The 20,032-nt window shown below is 39.4% G+C and overlaps 1 protein-coding gene and 1 pseudogene across 4 annotated transcripts; both read left to right on the forward strand.

Moving 5' to 3' along the window:
* The first annotated feature begins 5,562 nt into the window (after positions 1-5,562).
* Positions 5,563-19,149, forward strand: LOC149016290 (NAC domain-containing protein 2-like). 4 transcript variants are annotated; one of them, XR_016173706.1, is made up of 4 exons: positions 5,563-6,166; positions 16,984-17,265; positions 17,962-18,740; positions 18,847-19,149. XR_016173706.1 is itself a non-coding variant. In XM_089157425.1 (3 exons), the coding sequence occupies exons 1-3, from the start codon at positions 5,675-5,677 to the stop codon at positions 18,115-18,117; spliced, it is 930 nt and encodes a 309-aa protein (XP_089013551.1). In that variant the 5' UTR covers positions 5,563-5,674; the 3' UTR covers positions 18,118-19,149. The 4 variants fall into 4 exon arrangements, 1 of the variants encoding a protein (XP_089013551.1); XR_016173707.1 differs by having other exon boundaries at positions 17,962-18,272; positions 18,348-19,149; XR_016173708.1 differs by having other exon boundaries at positions 17,962-18,272; positions 18,357-19,149.
* LOC149016291 (putative NAC domain-containing protein 94) lies at positions 10,792-11,525 on the forward strand (annotated as a pseudogene).
* Positions 19,150-20,032: the final 883 nt, after the last annotated feature.

Below are 20,032 nucleotides of genomic sequence, written 5' to 3' on the forward strand. Positions count from 1 at the left end.
TATCACCCAATCCTTGATTCCACGCTACTAGGCAAAGACCTTCTCATTGGTTTTGATAGCCAAACGGGTCTTACCTACAAAAGACCATTCCTTTCCGGACCACTATCCCTCATCTTTTCTCTACCACCCAATGTGAAATCCCCTAGAATCCAAACCCGAAACCATAATTGCTGGTCTGAGAACTCGAGGTGCCGTAGAAGACAGGTTGTGGGCCATCCATATAGATACCCTTGGATTAGGACCTAAATCCATAGATATGGATGAAGTAGATGAAGGATTTGACACGTCGTTGAATTTAGAAGAAGATCTGACACTAACCTGGATAGATTCGGAAGGTGCTTAATAGCCCATGGAAGACGGAGTGGGAAGGTTCCCTACTCTAGGTAAGAGCTCCTAATATGGTGTTTAAGATTGTGTAAGTGTCGTGGACAAACCAGACCAAGAGACCCCACCTCTATGAAAAATTGGAGGTGGACGTTGATAAGAGGTAGGTTCCCGGGGCAACCCCGTTGGATGACCCACCCCTGGAGTCCGCAAACAGTTTAAGGGCAAATTTTGATTTTTGGCTTTTAAACACCTTGTTTAAAGGTGTTTTTACCCTATATCATATTATTTTATTGTTTACCGTCAAAGAGCCCTAGCACGTTCAAAGAGTTCATTGTCAAAGAAGACGAAAATTGCGTTCCAGTTACGAATCATGATTCGGATCTAGTTTTGTGAAATTGAAGGTAAGAATTCATTCCCAACCTCCAACCTCTACTTTCTTCTTACCTTGGATGAATTGAAGGAGATAATTGTCAATTGATGAATTCGATCAAGGAACCCTATTCTTGATTGGATCAAGCAATATGAATTGTTCTCCAATCATTCTAGTTGTTGAATTTTCATCAGGGGAAGATCTTAGGGAAAACCTAGATTCGTGCTTTGTTAGATCTGAGCTGATACTTCAATCCAAGGTCATTGGGATGTCAAGGCATGTTTTTGGGAAGGTTTTAGGATCTGTAACTTGTTGGAAGTGAAGGAGTGAAGATGACATAGTTCGTAGCAGGGTGCTATTCGCACACCTGTGGAGGTCGCTCAAGGAGGTCGCCCCACACTCGCCCCCCCCCCCATAGACCTCCACCCTGCTACCTCTATTTTTGGTCTGTTTTGAATCCCGTTGATCTCTAATTTTCTAATTTACACCATATTATATTTAGGGTATCCTGAGATGTTCTAAACTGTTCCTTGCATTCTTTGAGAAGACTCTACTTCGTTGACTAGGTGAGGGATTCAACCTCATGTGTGTGCATGTATTGAAATCATGATTTCTTAATTATATCCATGATAACTATTTTACTATATTTACATGTTGCTTGAGCATATATGATGGGTACGTTATAGATTATAGGGAATCATAAGATATATGGATATTCTTTATTGCCTTTGTTATTGAATCATGATGATGCTATGATTTGGGTAGTGGTTTATTACTATTAACATTAGTATTGACCTAGAGTTGTGGCCTAGACCATTGCCCTTAGAACCTTAGAATGGCCATTTAGACTTTGTTGCATATGTGGGATGTCTAGTTGCATTTGGTTAGGCAAACCCCCTAGCATGTTATGACCCTATCAATATGGGAATTAAGTCCGAATGACCTGTGGCAGTGGAATAGGGTTGGTGGGTGACGAAGACTTGTGAGACTCCATCAAGAGACATAATTGTACCATAGGGACCATTCATTGGTAGAATTGTATATGTTAGGTATAAGGATCATGGGTGCTTAAGACCAGTGAGACTTTGTAAGGGGACACAAAAGTGTCCACCTTATTATATGTAGATGACCATTAAGGTTATGGGTGCATATCCGATAGTTGGTAGCCATCCAATAAGGATATGACATCCCTTGGATTTGGAAAGATATTGAACCAAGAGTGAGAGATGCATGAGAGAAGATATATGGGCCTTGAGTAATATGTTGAAGGAGATGACTTATGCATTGGGCTAAGCATTTCCCTGACACGTGCCAGTTTTCATACTAATGGTCGTCGTGAGAGAGTGTGGCCTTAAACCCTAGCAAGGGTCATTGATTGGATTCTTATCCCTATATCTCGATCATGATGCTCAAGATTAGTGAGATTCCGTCAGAGGTCCGTGTGAGACTACCTAGATGAGGCTAATGTGTATCTTAATGTTTGTCTACTTAGTTAGAGACCAACATGGTTAGAGTCCTAGGAGCACTCTTACATTGCATTGCATTTCTATTAAGTTTTCATGAGTTAAGTATGTGGACATATGCTATTAATGATCTATTGAGTTTCTGTGGAGCTCACCCATTGTGGAAATATTGTTTTAGATAGTGTTGTAGGTCACGATGACTCAACATTACAGAAGTACGAGATGCCAACGGATAATCACGAGCTATTGGATTATGGGGAAATCAACTTACATGTGACTCGCGTGCATGTCTGGAGTGTTCATACGACACTCAGCCCTTCGCTTAGGAAGACTGTTACTTTTAGAGACACCGAAACATTTAATTTTGTCATTTATCATTTAATTAAGTACACCTGGAAGATGTAAACAATTTTATTCTTGAGTACCTGTCCAAGTTTTGTGATTCCTTGAGTTTCCTTTCTTATGATAGATTCATTTGCAACATATAAGCTTATTGTTTTTTCTTCCTCAATGATTATGTTATTATGTGGAATGAATTTGATTACATGGTAAACCTGATATTGTGACTGTCGATCACTCTCACGGACATGTAATGCAAGTATTGAAACAAGGAATGTTAGATAACAATTTCATACTACTTGGTATCTTTATTCTTTTCAATATTTACTAGTGGGTCCCACCCCAATGTATGGTTCAGAAGCATCATGGTAGCACATTTTGACACAAATGCCAATTTAGTCATTCGGCTCTCATTTTTTTTTGGGTGTGTTAAGAGTTGTCTTTGCAGAGGCAAAGTCAGGATTTAACATCTAGCAAGACCAAGTACTAATATTTCTCACAAAAGACAATGAATTTTCTACCTATTATCTTCATTGTTAAAAATTTTCTTCAACTAGGGGCCCAAGTATTGAAGGAGGGTCAAAGGGAAATTTTCAAAATTTCGAGAAAAAAATGGAGGAAATTTCAAAAAATGGGAATGTAGTTCCACCCATGGACCTTTGTTTCTTTCTAGTTTTATGTATTTGAGCTCGTCCCAAACCAGTTTCAATGTGGTCATTCTTTATTCTACTCTCTGCTTTTGTGCTTCTTCTATTTTAACATCCCTATCTCTACTAAATTGAGTTTATCCATATGAAGCTTTTAAACTATCCAACATTTTGTACCATACATCGTAGTTGACCATACAATTGTCCATTTGACCAAAAAATCATATAATTGTCCATTTATCCTAAAAGAAATTCCTCTAAGTTTTAAAGAAATATGCCAAACATACAAAATTCTACCATTTGAGCTGTTGGGACCAAACTAGTAGAACTGGGGGGTTAAAAGCGGCCCCGGGCGGGGGGGGTTGTAAGGGTAAACAAATAAAAAAAACTACCCAATTCTACCATCTCCCAATTCATCCGATCCAATTTTGCCCCTTCTTCTGGACCCGGGTCGCGGAGACCCGCCCAGCGCCCCAGGCACGGGCCCCCAAGATGTTTACTTCCGGTCATCTGCGCTTTCAAAACCACTTGAATCAAAAATATATTGCCTTACATCCAATGGAATTATAGAGGTTGTTGGTTGTTTGTTTTTTTTCCAAAAGAGCAAAAGAAAACTCACCATTGAACTTGAGGCTTGCAAATACATTGAGGGAAACCTTTGGTCATTCTAATAGAGAATTCTGCGTTTCCTAATGGTAGATCCAGTAGCCACTGCTTGAGGGTATGGGATTTGAAATCAGAACTATAGAGGATGTTGATCCTCATTGTGGGAGTTTTTACAATGATAGGACTGTTCAGTTTTGAATTTCTAGTGTTATTTTTTCATTTGGTCTGTTAGTACCATATGATTGAATTTTTTAACCTTTTGTTGCTTTTACTTTTGATCGAAACTTGTGTCTCAGTGGATAGTCTATTATGGATTTGGACTGCTATCTTTATTCATGCTTAAATGATTTTCCACTATATGGTCATCCAAGGGAGAGAGCCTCAGCCACCAAAATTTATAGTTTGATTAAGTTCAATTAGAAGCTCGTTAGGTTAGAATTAAACTAGCACAATTAACAAAATGGAAAATTGCTTGTTGCGCAGTACCTACAGCAAATGGTCAAGGTCTCGATCTTGACTGTCCATTTCTGAGAAGTATGTTTTCACACTTTTGAGAAATGAACAGTCAAGATCGAAATCAACAAAATGTGTATAGTATGAAACCTTAACATAACCATCTATATTTAATGTTGATCATTGGTATAACTAGACCATTATTTTGAAGTTGATCATTGCTTTATTTATGCTATCGATTTCAAATATTCATTATTCATTAGATATTGGCTAAAATCCATCATCTGCACATATATACCAAATAAAAAGGCTGAGGTAAAAAAAAGAACTAAAATATTATTTTGAACTTTTCAAATTTAAAATTAAGATTTTAATCTTAATATTTTATTTGGTATAAAAAGTGCATTACTGTGTACACTAGAAGTTTTTTTTTTCTAAAAAGGCAACACAAGATTTTATACAAATTTATATTAAAAAAATAATAAAAAATTAACGCATACAAGATTGCTCCCCCGAAAACCCTAGTCCTAATCATCTCCCCTGAAGGATGACAGATACTGATCACAAATTACAAAAGGCCTACAGGATTAGAGTGCTCGGTAACACGTTGTGTCGCCAAATGTGAAGCAGCACCCTCCCTTTGATGGACTTCTGTGTGAAATATGTGATGCTAAATGACGAGAGCAAGAGCATAAGTTGCCACCTGGCGGTGCTTCGTGATAGTGCCGGCTTTTTGAACAAGCGTAGAAAGCTACAAGTCCTAAAGGGCCCCTAGATGGTTAAGGCTTTTCTACGCTGCTAGCGCACCCTTCCGTTTTCTCGCTTTCTTCACATGCTTGGACCAGGCCTAGCTAAAACTTCCTATTCTTTTTTTTTGGTTAAGTAAAACTTCCTATTCTATTTAGTTTTCTCTCTTAGGTATCTTGATTCCTATTCTTTACTATCAATGGCATCTAAAGCTCCTATTGAAAAAAGGCATGGCAAACAACCTAATGGGGATCCTCTAGTGGTCCCCGATTAGACATTGCCGTCAGTTTAGGCAAATTTATTTTTTAATTTCTTTTTATTGACAGGCTCTACATAATTTGTGGTTGTAAAGCCATCAAGAATGCTCTCTGTGTCGGGGAGATGATCCACCCTTCCAAAACCCAAACCCAACCACCAGTCTCTCACACTCCATCGACGCTCCCAGTTCTCGATCTCCACGTCACCTGCCTTGTCATCGTCATCAAACTGATAATGTAATGTCATCTCAACACGTGTATGTCTCCGTACTTCAAATGCAAAGAAGTCAACCTTTCCCACCAATAAGTAACTGAAGCTTCTTGCCCAAGCTTTCACTTTCTACTCTGCTCGCTCTTGCTTGTTCCTTCTTCGTTCTTCCTTCTTCCTTAACCTCGTCACCATCGAATGTTATATATGATTCAGAATACTAGAACCGATCCAATAACGTTCTCAGTCTCCCATTCATGGGAGACCCTAACCCTAATAACGTGACACCAATTCCGATCCCAAGCCCACCTGGTTTTCTGTTCTACCCTACAGAAGAACAGCTTCTCTGTTACTACCTTCGTAACAAGAACAAGAACAACCTTGATCTTTCATTTCCTTCCGTTTCCGATGTCGATTACTTGCATTTGGGATTAGATATGGTTAAGGAAATCAATTTCTATGGTTACGATCCGTGCCACTTACCCGATGTTGCCCGCTTTCGTTATGGTCACGGTGGTAGTAGGAAGCATTGGTATTGCTTTACGGCGAAGACCTCTACAGGTCATGTCAGGAGGAAAGCCAAAGGTGGGTTTTGGAAAAGAGAAGGACGAGCACGAGATATCCTGGATGGGAAAGATGGGCATCTTTTGGGGAAAAGGAAAACTTTTGTGTTCTACCGCAGGAGTTTGTCACTTTCAATCAAGACTGGTTGGGTTCTCTATGAGTATTCGCTCGTAGGCTCTCTCAAGGTCAGAGTTAAATTCTTGTCTCCTGTTCCTTTATCTTAAAGTATGATTTTTATTTATTTTTCCTCTCGATTGAAGAGGTAAACTTCGGCATGGTTGTGTTGAATTGCTCCATTTTGTTTCTCTTGTTTTGAAAATGCTTTGGCTGAAAAAGAATTTTTGGGTATTTGCCTCACTAGTCGTCGCTAGTTTGGTTTGGGGGCTTTGCATTATCCACAAATGAAGGAAGTGGCAAAACCTTTTTCGTCTGGTCTAATTGCCAGAGGAGGAGCTTTCCTCCCTTCTTCTTTAGTTTGTTCTGAAATTCTTTAAATTAGGAACCACATTAAGAATCTAAGGTTCAGTATGCATTTGTTTTGACGTATGGGGTGGACAGAAGTAGGATAATACTTGTAGGGAGTCGTTTCTATGTGAAAGCACTAACTGGTTCTGTAGAACTCATAACTGCTCTACTATGGGATGCAATTGGGTAATTTCGGTAGGATACCAATGTTCTGATAGCTGAGAAGCTTCTCCATCTTTAGGTGAGAGGGCTAGCATATTTCTTTCCTGCTATCTTCTTTTTCTTCTTCATTCAAGTTTCAGAACAAGCTGCAGTGCTGGTTTAATGAACTAGTCCTTTGATTAAGTTGATATTCTTTTGGTCATTCATTAGAGTTTCCTGTGTGCTGTATTTTTTGTCCATACTTTTGATTGTTCTACATGTTACTATATCTGATTCACGCGTTATTTTGTTATCATTGGTTACTTAATCTATTTTAGGATTCTATTTTGGATTATAATTGCCATTTCTCTGAGTGTCTAACTATGAACTTTCTATTTCACTTGCTTGGTATTAGTAATTCCTTGATATTTTCAGTTCTGGCTTTCTTAGTTCTGGTTTCGAGGTGCTATTTCTATTGATTTCTGAATCAGAGTTTCTATTCAGTTGCTATTTTTAAGAGTATCAAACTTTAATCTGACCATTGGACCAGGATGAGATTTTGTGGACTGGTTCTTCTTGACCTAGACCATTCAACCCCTGATGTCATACATTTATTTGTCCTTTCACATACGATCATGTTGTAAACTGATCTGTCACTGGATTTCACTGTTGATGTTCCCTCAATGGGATGGGGGCCAACACCAAGATCTTAATAGTAGAAGCAACTCAAGTTGGTGAAAAGTAGGGCCTCCTTGAAATTTTAGTTAGGTTGTTTAGGGCTTACAATAGCACAAATTGAATTCAGGCTCTAGGTTGTCTATCTGATCCTTGATTAGGGGTGTGTGCATAATGGTTAAAATTGATGGTCTTTTTTTATTAGTATTATTATTTTTTAATTATTTTTAAGTTTGAAATAAATTAGATGGGTAAAAGATGGTTTCTTGAACACCACAGTGTTTTTAGGGGTTAAGAATAGGGATGAAATCCTAGGTGTTGCGATCTTTAGTTTGCTCTGATGTATGGGGGTGAAACTAGGACTGAACCTAGATTGGGGTGGCAGGGATGATCCTTAAAGTTCTGGGGAAATCCAAGGGATGGATTGATGTAGGTCTAGGTTCTTGATTTTCAGGTTATTGTTTGACTGAAATTCAAGAATGGTTGTAACTATTTTTTTTTGGACGAATAAATAAATTCATTAACCAAAAGAGAGAAGAAGGGAGGGGGAGGGAATGCAGGAATGAACCCAAGCGAAAGAGAACAGACTCAACAAATGGGACAAAGCCTTACAACAAATTAAAAGCACTACATTAAGCAAAAGTAACAAAAAAATTAAGGCCAGAAGGCCAAGCTACTCAGCTTTCATAGGTTTCTCCTTGTATGTTTCTTTTTCTTTCTTGGAGATTTAAAATCTACAAACAAACCTCCATCAATTTGTTAATATGATTGCTTCTTCTGCAACCCTCGCGATTAGAGGCATAACAGGGGGTCAAGTTATCGGGCTGGGGAGTATCTTCAGAGGTATCCTTATCCCCCAACAGGGAGAGGTCGTCAATTTTGGAGATAGGCTGCCCAGATGCCCGCCCGGGGGGGAGGGTTTAGGGGAGTGGGAGATGGAGAAGGGGCTAGCTAGGATCTTTCGAAAGTTGGAAATCCCCAGCTCATGGGACCTCAGCGGAATGGCAGTTGAAGGGGAAGAAGAGACCAGATGAGAGGAAGGGGAGTGGGGGAGGTTGAAAGGGGGGAGGGTCAGGAGGGCTAAGGTGGGTTTGATGAGTAAGGGAAGGGCCCAATGTAACTTAGCTTTTGGCTGGTGGGAATGGAAATGGGTTGCAACTGGGTTGAATCTGAAACATCATGGGGAAAGGTGTGGTTGGAGTTTGAACAAAAAATAATGGTTTTTTGTGAATTTTAGGTTTTCTATTTGGAGTTAGGGTTTACTCGACAGGGCTTTATGGGTTCCCTCAAAAAAAAACATATTAGGGCAAAAAAGAAAGGGGGGAGGGTGAGTTGGTTTGGCAACTTACCTCTGTTTAAGCATGTCAGTTTGTAATCAAATACCAGATCCAGATCCAAATTCAATCAAATTATGTGAACCGTACTAAACCAGTCAGATTTGGATCAACTGATTAAAATCTAATTGGATTCGTTTCTAATTTGGTTTAGAGGCTAGAACCACTGGTTTTAACCAAAACCAAACCTAATAACCGGATTAATTAATGATTTAAGTTCTTTAGCTTTTTTTAGGGCAAATTACATATAGACCCCCTGGATCTACAATCAATTACATCTACTACCGCTAAAAAGAAATCAATTACAGATACCCCCTTACTATTAGGTAGTAAAGCTAAATGATGATATTAACAATAAAGGGGTATTTGTAATTGATTTTTTAGGGGTAGTATATGTAATTGATTGCAAATCCAAGGGGTCTATATGTAATTATCTTTTTTTTTAAGACTTCTCTCTGTTAAAGGTAACTCAAATTTAAAGGCTTTTGTTCTTTTTGAAATATAGTATTTATTATGTAATTTTTAACTAAGATTCTACTTAAGAATGGATAAGGGATATTTTTTATGCGAAGCTTTTAATGGGAGTGTAGTCCTTTTTATTTTCATTAGTTTATAAAATAAATAGATGTTGAGACGTACAATTGAGCAAGAACCAATTTACCAACCATATAGTAATTAAGTTGTATGAACTGAATTAGAATCATGGTTAGGACTGATTTAGAACTGAATTATAACTATTTAATGTTGCGAAGAAAATAAGGAGAGGAATGAAGTAGAGAAGAAGATAACTTGATTTTTCTGTGGAGGCTCTAATGGAAATTGTGAGCCCTCCTCGTGCCAAATCTCTTATTTATAAGCTTCTTGTTAGTCGACTTACAATAGAAATCGATATAGGAACTTAAATAGGAACAAAACTCCTAAGCTATTTCAATCGAGGATTCAATTTTGTCCCATTTTTTCACTTCCTTACACTTCCAATTTTGCCATTCCTAACACTTTCCCCCATGCTGGAGTATATATATTACTCATACCCAGTTTGTTAGAGATATATTCAATCCTTGCACTCCCTAAAGCCTTCTTGAATGAATCTGCAAGTTGCTCTCTAGTATGCACGTGGCTGGAGAATATTATGCCTTATTGTAACTTCTCATGAAAAAAGTGACAGTCAACTTCAATATGCTTGGTACATTCATGAAAGATTCGATTGATGCTATATGAACAACAACTTGGTTGTCACACCACATGATGTGAACCGGAATTCAGCCCCTGGCCGAAGGCCCCAAGGCCATTCCACCATTCTAAAGTGGTGCACATGGGGCTGGCCGAATCCTCCAGGAGGCATAGTTTGGTCCATCCCAGCCCTAATTAGTTGCTAATTTTTAATTTTTAGAATTTTCTTTTCATTTTCAGAGGAGTCTGGGTCAGTTAGGAGTCTAGTTTGAGATACAATAGTTCTTGAGTCTTTGGGATTCTTCTTTAAAGATAGACTCTTATCAGTCTTTATTTACAAGAAAGTTACTTTACTATTTATTGTCCCACAAAAGAAAAAAAGGGAAAAAAAGAAAAAGAAAAAGAGGGAGAGTGAGTTCCTTTAGTATTTGAGTCTTAGGGGGGATCTATTTTCAAGGAGATTCCATTAGATCTTTAAATATTTATTTTGACGGTTCATGAGATTATTCATAATCTATGAAGAAAAAATTTAGAGTCTTTTAGTAGGCTATAAATAAGCCTACTCTTTCTTTGTATTTCCTTAAGTCTGATTATTTTGAACAAGATTATTTGAGTTGAGGATTGTGGTTCCTGTTGAGGAGGCCACGGTTAAGTTAAAAATTAAGTTTCTTCTTCAAAGATCAGCAACATTCTGTCTAGCACTCTTCTTCTAGAAATTCCAGTAAGCTTACAAGTAAGTAAACAAACCCCCAGCCCCCTTCTCCTCTCTTTCCCTCCATCACAGGCCCTCCCCTTCCCCTTTCATCGCAGCAACCCCAGCACCCTCCCCAACTCCCTAGCCCCTCGCAAGACCTTTCCTAACCTTCCCCTGTCCATTGCAACCCTAGAACCCCGTCCCCCTTGGCAGCAATCTCCCCAGCCCGCTACGAAACCTTAAGTCCTTCCCCCCACCCTTATGACTCTACCTAACCCCTCTGCCGGCCCTCCCCTACCCTACGATAACTTCCCTCCCCCTATCTAACCCTCTTGACTCTCTCTCGTTCTCTCTTTCTCTCTCTCACCTCTTCTTTGTGCCAAACCAGAAACAGAAAAAAGAAAGAAGTAAGAAAATAACAGGGAAGAAGAAAAAGAAGAAAAGTAAGGAAGAAACAGTAGAGATCCTCCCCCATTCAAAGATCCAGTCCATATCCATTTCCTTTCAAATAGTTGTGCACTATCGATCTCAGTGTCTTATTCATGGCAGACCCTAACCCTAATAACATGAGAGCAACTCCGATCTCAATCTCACCGGGTTTTGAGTTCTATCCCACAGAAGAATAGCTTCTTTGTTACTACCTTCATAACAAGAACAACCGTGCTGAGTGCAATGACCATGGTCTTTCATTTCCTTCTGTTTGCGATCTCAGTTACTTGCCTTTGGGAATAGATAGGGTTAAGGAAATCGATTTTTATAATTACGATCCCTGCGACTTACCTAATGTTGCTTGCTTTCCTTATGGTTGTGGTGGTAGTAGGAAGCATTGGTAATTGCTTTACAGAAAAGGCCTCTACTAAGCGTGTTAGGCGGAAGGCCAAAGGTGGGTTTTGGAAGAGAAAAGGACGAGCACAAGATATCCTGGATGGGAAAGAAGGACCTCGTTTGGGGAAAAGTAGAACTTTTGTGTTCTACCGCAAGAGTTCATCACTTACAATGAAGATTGGTTGGTTTCTCTATGAGTATGCACTTGTCGACTATCTCAAGGTCAGAGTTAATGTCTGACTCCTGTTTCTTTCTCTTAGGCTACGTTTGTTTGCTGAAATAAAGGTGGGGTGGGAAAATTCTTGAAAAAGCAAATTTTTTGCTTTACATTCTAAAAGTGTAGTTTGTTTGGTTGCTTGGGGTGGGAAAGTTATGAACAAGTTTCCTTAATTTAAGAAAACTTGTCTGGTGAGGTGGCAAGCAAACTTTCCCACCCCAAGCCTTTTCAAAACCCCACAAAATGTGTGGGACTTTGTGGAAAAGTGTGAAAAAGTAAAAAGTGGGACCCACAATTAACACTTTTCCACAAAATCCTTTCATTTCCTTTCCTTCTCCCTCACCCACTACACATGGGGTCCACATGTTTTTTTTTTCCACCCCTTTTTTTCCATCCCACCTTTGCAAACAAACGTAGCCTTAAGTATGTTCTTTTTTTCTTGCGATTGGACAGACTAAACTTCGGCATGGTTTGTTGTGATGCACAAATTTTTTTTATTTTTTATTTTTGGTTTAGAAAATGTTGTGGCGGAAAACAAAGTTTTGGTATGTGGCTAACTTGTCGTTGCTAATTTGGTTCAGGGACCTTGCATCATTTACAAATAAAGAAAGTGGCAAAATCATTTTCTTGTGGTATAATTGCCAGAGGAGTTTCCACCCTTCTTTAGTAGATTCTGAAATTCTTTTAATTAGGAACCACCTTTAAGAATCTATAGTTCAGTATGCATTTGTTTTGACGTATGGGGTGAACAGAAGCAGGATAAAACTTGCAGGAGGTCGTTTCTATGTGAGAGCACTACGTCAACGTGTAAACTGTTGACTGCTACCATGTCATCACCAAAGGAATCATTTCTGGAGTGCCCTTGATGCTTCTTAGAATATGAGAGTTAAACGAATCACCAATGAGTCCTTGACTTTAAGACATCTTACATGTTGCCGACTAAAAAAATCCATTCTTAAAACAGTATGGATGAACAAGACCAGCAGCGAACCAGGCTATCAATTGGGTCAAATTGAATCATGAATTGACCAACAGGCTCAATTTTGATTGCCCAATAGTTTACTAGTACAAACATCAGGGCTTAAAGGTTGTATGGATCCTGAGTTTTGCAATGGACTGGACAGATTTGCTACAACCTGACATTCTGTCAGGATTCCTTCTTCCATACAGCCATACAGTCATTTTCTTCTTCATTTTTTTTGTTTGGGGGGGGGGGGTGTGGTTGTTTGCCATTTTCTTATTCATTGAAGTTATAAAAAAGTAGGAGATCACACTACCCCACACTTGAAAAACAAAAGAGGGAGGGGGAAAGAGAGACATGGTTCTGTAGAATTCAGAACTGCTCTACTATGGGATGCCGCTGGGTAATCTTGGTAGGATGCCAATGTTCCGATCGGTGGGGAGCTTCTCCATCTTTAGGTGAGAGGGTTAGCATATTTCTTTCCTGCTATCTTCTTTTTCTTTTTCATTGAAGTTTCAGATCAAGTTAGAGTCTAGTCCTATCAAGTTGAAATTCTTTTGGGTCATTCATTAGAGTTTCCTATCTGCTGTTACAATATATTTTCTACTTTTGATTTTTCTACACGTTACCATATCTGATTCACTTTTTATTTTGTTATCAGCTGTTGCTAAGTGTATCTTATGTTTCTATTTTGGTTTATAATTACTATTTGACTCAGTAAATATGAAGTTTCTATTTCGCGGTTTTCACTTGCTTGGTATTAGTAATTCCTTGATATTTTCAATTATGTCTTTCTAAGTTTTGGTTTCTCGGTGCTATTTTCTATCTGAATTTCTATTTAGCTACTTGATATTTTGAGAGTATCCTACTTTAGACAATTGGATAAGCATGAAATTTTTTATGGACTTGTTCTTCTTGACAACTAGACCATTCAACCCCTGATTCCCTACATCCTTTTTGTCCCTTCACATATGATAATGTTGGAAGCTGATCCGTTGCTGGACTTCACTGTTGATGTAGCCTCAATGGCATGAGAGCGACCACCTAGATCTTAATAATAGAAGCATCTTAAGTTGGTGAAAATAGGGACTTTTGAAATTTCGGTTAGGGTGTCTAGGGCTTACAATAGCACAAATTGACCTGGGGTTCTAGGCTGTCTGTTTGAAACCAGAATTTTTTGTTGGGGGGGGGGGGGTGTGCACAATGGTTAAGAGAAATGTACTTTTTAAGTTTGAAACAAATTAGATGGTCAAATATAAATATACATCCCCATAATTGAGTTCCAAAATCTAGATCCAAATGGCCAATCAAAGCTGGCAGAAATTCCCCAAGGGTATTTTGGTCATTTTCAGCTTCTTTTTAGGGCTCAGTATGGGTTTGGATAGATTTCCCTCGATACAAGGGTCTTGGATCTACTTTTGGTTTTCTTGTTGAGCTAGTAGTTTGAAGGTTATTTGAGAGTTTAAGTTGTGAATTAGATAGGATTCCTTATCCAAAGGGATTCTTATCTTTAGAGTTTGTTTTTATTTGGAAGTTTAGCTTGAGTCCCAAGTATAGTGTCTTTTTACAAGATTCCAGTTTGAGGGTTGTGGTCTTGTAGTAATTTGATTCCGTTTTGAGTGTTTTGGTCCGGAGTTGGCATCCTTATCTCGTAGTGATTCCCAACCCCAGTCAAAGTCTTTTATTTTAGGCTACAAATAGCCTCTTCTTGCATTGTAATATTCAGATTTGATGAATTAAAGAATTTGAGTATTAATTGCTTGAGTGAGTGGTAGGGTTCCTTTGTGGGGGAACCTATGGTGGTCTATTGAGAGCTTTCAAATTGTTTCAAGCGGTTAGTTCAGAAGATCACTTAACAGCAAATCCAGCGAGTTCCTTCGACATTCCAGCATATTTCATCAATTCCCAAGTAATCAGAAGATCCCAACACCACCATCAAAGCCTCTCCAGCCACCTTCCCTCATGTTTGTGCCTAGAAAGCCCTCCCCTCCCATCACAATTATCCCCTGCCCCTTCTTCGCCTTTGGTTTCCTGGAAACTCCAGCGTCTCCTAGAGCCACCATCCTCCCCCCTTCCCCTTATTCCCCACTGCTACAGATCCTAATCCCATTAGGAAGCCCCCATTCCCATCCCCTCTCAATGTCCTTTTACTTCCCTAAGAATCGCAGGAAGCCCTAGGTTTAAGCCCCTCCGTCAATTGCTGCAGATCAGTTTTCTTCCCCTAGTTTTGAATTTCTGCACTTCAGCTTCATCCTTAGGAAGTTGCAGAAAATTTAAAATTGTAGAATTCTGAGTTGTTAAAACCTAGCCATTCAATTTATTCCCAGATAGATGGAAGACTACTGGGAATAATTCTGCAATCGCAAGACTAGCAGATTTGAGTCCTCTCCACCTAGCCGAAGTTCTACATCGTCCAAATCCATGGATTCAAATGCTAACCCAGTGGTCTCAAGCTGGATGGTCCACAACTTCCTAGCACTGGATCTGCAGTTCTTTGGCCTGCAAGTAGGGTTTCGAGTTAAGGTCCTAGCGGATTTTGCAGTTTTCTTTTTTTTGGGGATTGGTGCAACTATTGTCAATCCTACTGTAGAGTGGGTTTTTTTGGATGAATGAACAAAAAATTAAGACAAAACACTAAAGGAGGAAGAAAGGAGGGTGAGGGAGGACACCTCAACTTAAGGTGTCATGCAAAAAGGAAGAATCTAAGCCCTAGGCCTCAACAAGAAATTTGTTCCTCATTGTATCTGCTAAGGGTTTAAGGGGTAGAGAAGAAATTCTGGTCGTCACATTCCTGCTGAGGGCCCTCCAAATATGATCAGTAGGGTGGAATTTGGAAGACCATCTGTCGAGATTGTGCTTGAACTTGATAGCAGAGATAGTGGTGCAGGAAACCAAACAAGCAATGGTGTCACAAATAGTTGAACCACCAAATGTATCAACCAGCCTGCAGCATTCTCTGTTAAGAGTGAGAGGGCGCCTGCACTGGGGACAAATTGATGCAAGGCCAAGGACCAGATAGGTTTATTGAATGGGCAAGAGAAAAAGTCTACCTCACTATGGTGACAGAAAATGCAAAAGGTGGGGATAGGGATATGGTGGGCACAGAGATAGGCGAGGGTGGGGAGGCAAAGGAAAAGGGTTCTCCAGGCAGTGAGGAAATGTCTGGAGATACTACTTTGAACCAAACAAGTTTGGATTGTGGGACATGGGGGAGGGGGTTTAAAGGAAGTGCTAATCGAATGAGGTGGAGAAGTTACTATTTTTGGAGGAAGCTAGATGAATCTATCATGAGGGAAGGGGGGAGGGTTGAGTGGGCAGGAAGGACCAAACGGGAATGAAGATTTTTTTTTTTTTTTTGGGGGGGGGGGCGCGGGGGAGGAGAGGCTGGTATAGGATCAGTTGGATACCTGATAAGGTGGGGTTTTTGGGGATTCCCAAAGTGTAGAAGGCTCTAGCCCCAACATAGTGGTTGAGGATTCCAGGGATTCAGCCAGAAGGAGATACTAGAGCATTAAATCAATGATAGGGGAAATGGTTCTAAGGGCAAGAGGGCAGAGCTGATGAGCTTCTGCCAGACTGAAGACAGGTTGGACGGGAGAGAAGTCGTCCAGATTGAGTTAGGTTTGAGGAGGTACGAATAGAACTAGTCAGCACAACGGAATTGTGCTTAAGAGGAGATCTTCCAAATGAGCTTGAAGAGGTCTGCCACATTTAAGTCCTTTTCTGGCAAAGGCCAACACCTCCTTCTGTCTTAGGTTTGTAGATAGCATCACAAGGAAGGGGGTGAGGTAAAGCCTGTTTGCCTTTCTAGAGAAAACTACAGAAAGGGACTCCGTTGCAAGTATGGTGGTTTGGCAAGGGCAAAGATCCCGCACCAAAAGGTATTGGAGGTCTGAAGAACATATTGGATGAGGGCGTGTCTCCCAGCAGAGTAGTGGAGCCTTTCCAAAGTTGTAGCCACTTGTCAAGCCCAAGAATGCAATGGTGGCTAGTGAGACAAGAAGTGATAAGGGAAGGCCAAGGGGTATTCAACAGAGAAACTGGTGGCCTGGAGAAGCGAAATTTCAAGAAGCTCTTTCTTGTACTATAAAAGGTTGGTTTTTAGATTTTCATTAACTGGACCTCATTCAATTGAGGTTACATCAGAAATGGAGATAATGTCGATGAAATTACAAGCTCAACATGATCAAGTATTACCTTTTGCCCATTGTCTTTTAAATTTTGCTTGTCCATCTGTAGTAAGCATTATTCTGTTTTATTAATCTTTATGCTAGAATAGAAAGGCATTGAAACCATTTTGCCATGGTTGTCTGAACAAAATAGAATCTTAATTTTGTCCATCATTCTCATGGTCTCAATTACTCAAAATGATTTCACTCTGGCATCGAGTGATAATAATTAATAACCTGTTTGGAGTTCAGGTTGTGAATGTTATCCATCATATCAGTAGGGAGTGAAATTATCTCTTACTGAGCAAAGAAGGTTATATTTGTCTATTCAACCTAGGAATATTTTTGCAGGACCCTTTTGCCCTATGTCGAGTATTCAAATCTCATCCTGGAAGTAAGATTGCTGCAAGACGTATTACTGATATGGATGTACCTTATAGACACCATCGTGGAGCCTTAGGATCTGGCATTGGTGAAGCTTTAGCACATGCAGATACATCTGTTGGCACTGACAATGACATCCAGGGGTTGCTGATGGAAAGAACCTGTGGGCTATGTGATACAATTCTTGCACAACCAGCTTCTGGTGATGGATTTCAGTTGCCAATGACAATTTCACAACCATATCAACTGGTACGATCACTTATAAGTATCTTGTCTACAAGATATAATTTTTGTTTGTGACTACCATGTTGAAAGTTATCCCCCCCCCCCCCCGCCCTTCTTTTGCTATACCTCAGCGTTTTCCATGTGTTTCTAACTGGTTCAAATTCTCTCTGAACTTATTTTTGTACACTTGGGTGTTTTATTTTTCCTATACTCAATATCCCAAACAAAAAAGGGTTCAAAGTCATGTATTGTGTTGTGATACTTGATGGCTATTTACCCGCTCATTCCAGTTGAGACCATAGTTATCAAGGCGTTGCCTAGGCGTCTTGGCCATTCTTTGGGTGAAGGCTTCTTGGTGTTGCCTCGGCACCTTGCTTAGTGTCACCTTGGTTTTCGTTTCGATCTATCGCCTCACCTCGCCTCGTTGCTTTGACAACTATGGTTGGGTCACAGAAGGCCATGTCCTTTGATTTCATTCTGTCAGGACATAATATTGTCTACTTGGAAATCTTACTCATATGAGTTTCATGGAAGCAAATATTCACATCATAGCCAATGCATTTATTTCTCATGAACTATGTATTCTCAATGTAGCAAGCATATATTTGAGCTTCCAGCGAGACTTAGACAGTATCCAGTTTTACGCACTTTTGAGTCATCCACACTTTTAGTTTTGCTAGGATGTATCTGAGTTCTGATCTTATTGAGGCTGTTGTGCAGGTGGAATTGTCAAATGGAATTGTCAGTGGCAGCAACCATAGCACCATATGTGCTAGTACCATGACCGATCAGCAAATATGCAATTCGGTAATACTGGAAGGAGATTTCATAGAATTGAATGATCTGATCACTCCTCTTCCAGATGTTGATGCATAGGATTAAAATGAGAGCAACTTCTTTTCAAGAGATTCATGTCACTCTACTATTCTACTTGGACCAAGTCACCACTCTGAATTCTCCTTAAGCTGTGGTTTCAGGAAGGGAATATTATTAATGAATCAGGAAATGATGAAAATTCTGAAGAACAAATGGTAAGTTCATATGAGCTTTTCTGTTTTGCTTTTTCTAGTCCGAGCAAATTACTATAAAAAACTGTATTCTTTAAGTGGTTTCAGGAAGGGAATATCATTTTAGAAATCAAGAGAAAATGAAGGTTATGAAGAAACAAACTGCAAGTTAACTTTGGAGGTTGTACTTTCACTTTACTCCCTGGGGCAGGTTATTGTCAAGAATTCTATTCTTGAAGTGGCTCTAGGAAGGGGAATATCATTAATGAAGCAAAGAGACTGAAATTAAGAAAGAAAAAATTTGCAAGTTATTGTGGACTTTGCAGTTGCTGCTGCTGTTTTTGGACCAAGTCCCATCGGACTTCTAAGCTAAAAGTGTTACAAGAAGGAATATATCTGTCAGTGAAGCAAGAGAAAACTAGACTTTTTGAAATAAGTTCCAAGTTAGTTTTGGGCTCTGGTGTTTTGGCTGGTGAACCTTACTTCTGTAAGGTAAAGTTTGATACTCTTCTAGCTTACATTGGTTTTTTTTAAGGGAAAAAAACCCATTCTTTTGGTTACATTAATTTGGGTTTACTTTCTTCCTGCATTTCTACAGGCACTACACACACCTATCTAGTATATCAGATTTGATACGATAATCTTCAAGTGTCAACTTCAACTCTTTTTTCTGCTCGTTATTGCTGGTTTACTCATACTTGATAATTTTGCTGCTTTCTGCTGATCGGGGTCTCTGGTCTGGAAGCCTTCGACTAATTCGTGTGTCTGATTATTATTATTGCCAGAACTTTTACAAATTTTGGTGGTGTTTAGAAATGTCATTTGTATATGGTGTGCTTGGGTGCTGAACTGTTAATGCCACGACATTGAATTGGTCAAACTTATTCAAAGTGGTTGAAACTCAGGGGAATATCCTTTTTTTGGAATTTTGAAAACCTTGCATGGTTCTGCCGAGTTCGGATCTTCTGCCTGTCAGGGAGAGGTTTGTGCTCTCCTTATACTTTTCTACCACATAATAAGGGTAGAAACTACATTTGAATGCTAATTTAGAATGAATCAGATGTCAGACCTAAAATGGCCCCCATATGTATTGTATAGTGAAAAAGTAAGAGAAGCATAGACATCCGGGCTTGATTCTCCTGAGTCGATGCAAGCATTTATTTTTTGAGTACCTCTTCTGCCAACTTGCCTTGCTTTCTTAAGAGAAGTCCCTAGTGTCTCTGCTTCCTTCCACCTGAACCCTAAAACGTGAAGGGAAGGTGTTTTCCTACAGCCATTTAGGGTTGCTCATCCAGCCTCTCTATTAGAAAGCCACAACAGCACGCAGAGATGGAATAAATGATAGAGTGACTCCTTTCCCTTTCCCTGTAAACTAAAGCAGAACACTTTCCAAAATTTTCTTCTAATGTAATCCTTTCTGGTAAACCTTCTACATGAACACTTAAAATTTTGTTTGAAATTTCCAAGTTCAACGATTGATGGTTCAACATGAGGGGATCAAACTAGGTTGATTTCCTCAAACAGGTCTAATCAACCAACACATTTCATATTGAAATGTTCTGTCCCAGACTTGGCACTGACCTATTAGTCTTCCCAAGAAAGCTTAACCAACAAAGCCTCTTTTAAGAAAGAAAAATGTGTATTGGTATGCCTTTAACCTAGACCTCCTATGGATCTGGGAGGGCAAACCCTTCTGCAAACCAAAAGTTGGAAGCCTCTCTTACTCATACTAATATCCAAAAAAACTCAAAATTAATGGAGTTTTAGTGTTTCACATACCATCT

Source organism: Hakea prostrata, chromosome 5, assembly GCF_041222555.1.
Source record: "Hakea prostrata isolate BN-2017 chromosome 5, UWA_Hpros_2, whole genome shotgun sequence".
In the NCBI taxonomy this organism is placed as follows: domain Eukaryota; kingdom Viridiplantae; phylum Streptophyta; class Magnoliopsida; order Proteales; family Proteaceae; genus Hakea; species Hakea prostrata.

Excerpts from the sequence above, each read along its gene's own strand:
- LOC149016290 (XM_089157425.1), top strand. The coding sequence starts at position 5,675 with ATGGGAGACCCTAACCCTAATAACGTGACACCAATTCCGATCCCAAGC. Across the intron at positions 6,167-16,983 it reads CGCTCGTAGGCTCTCTCAAG|GACCCTTTTGCCCTATGTCG; the intron begins GTCAGAGTTAAA and ends ATATTTTTGCAG. Across the intron at positions 17,266-17,961 it reads TTTCACAACCATATCAACTG|GTGGAATTGTCAAATGGAAT; the intron begins GTACGATCACTT and ends GCTGTTGTGCAG.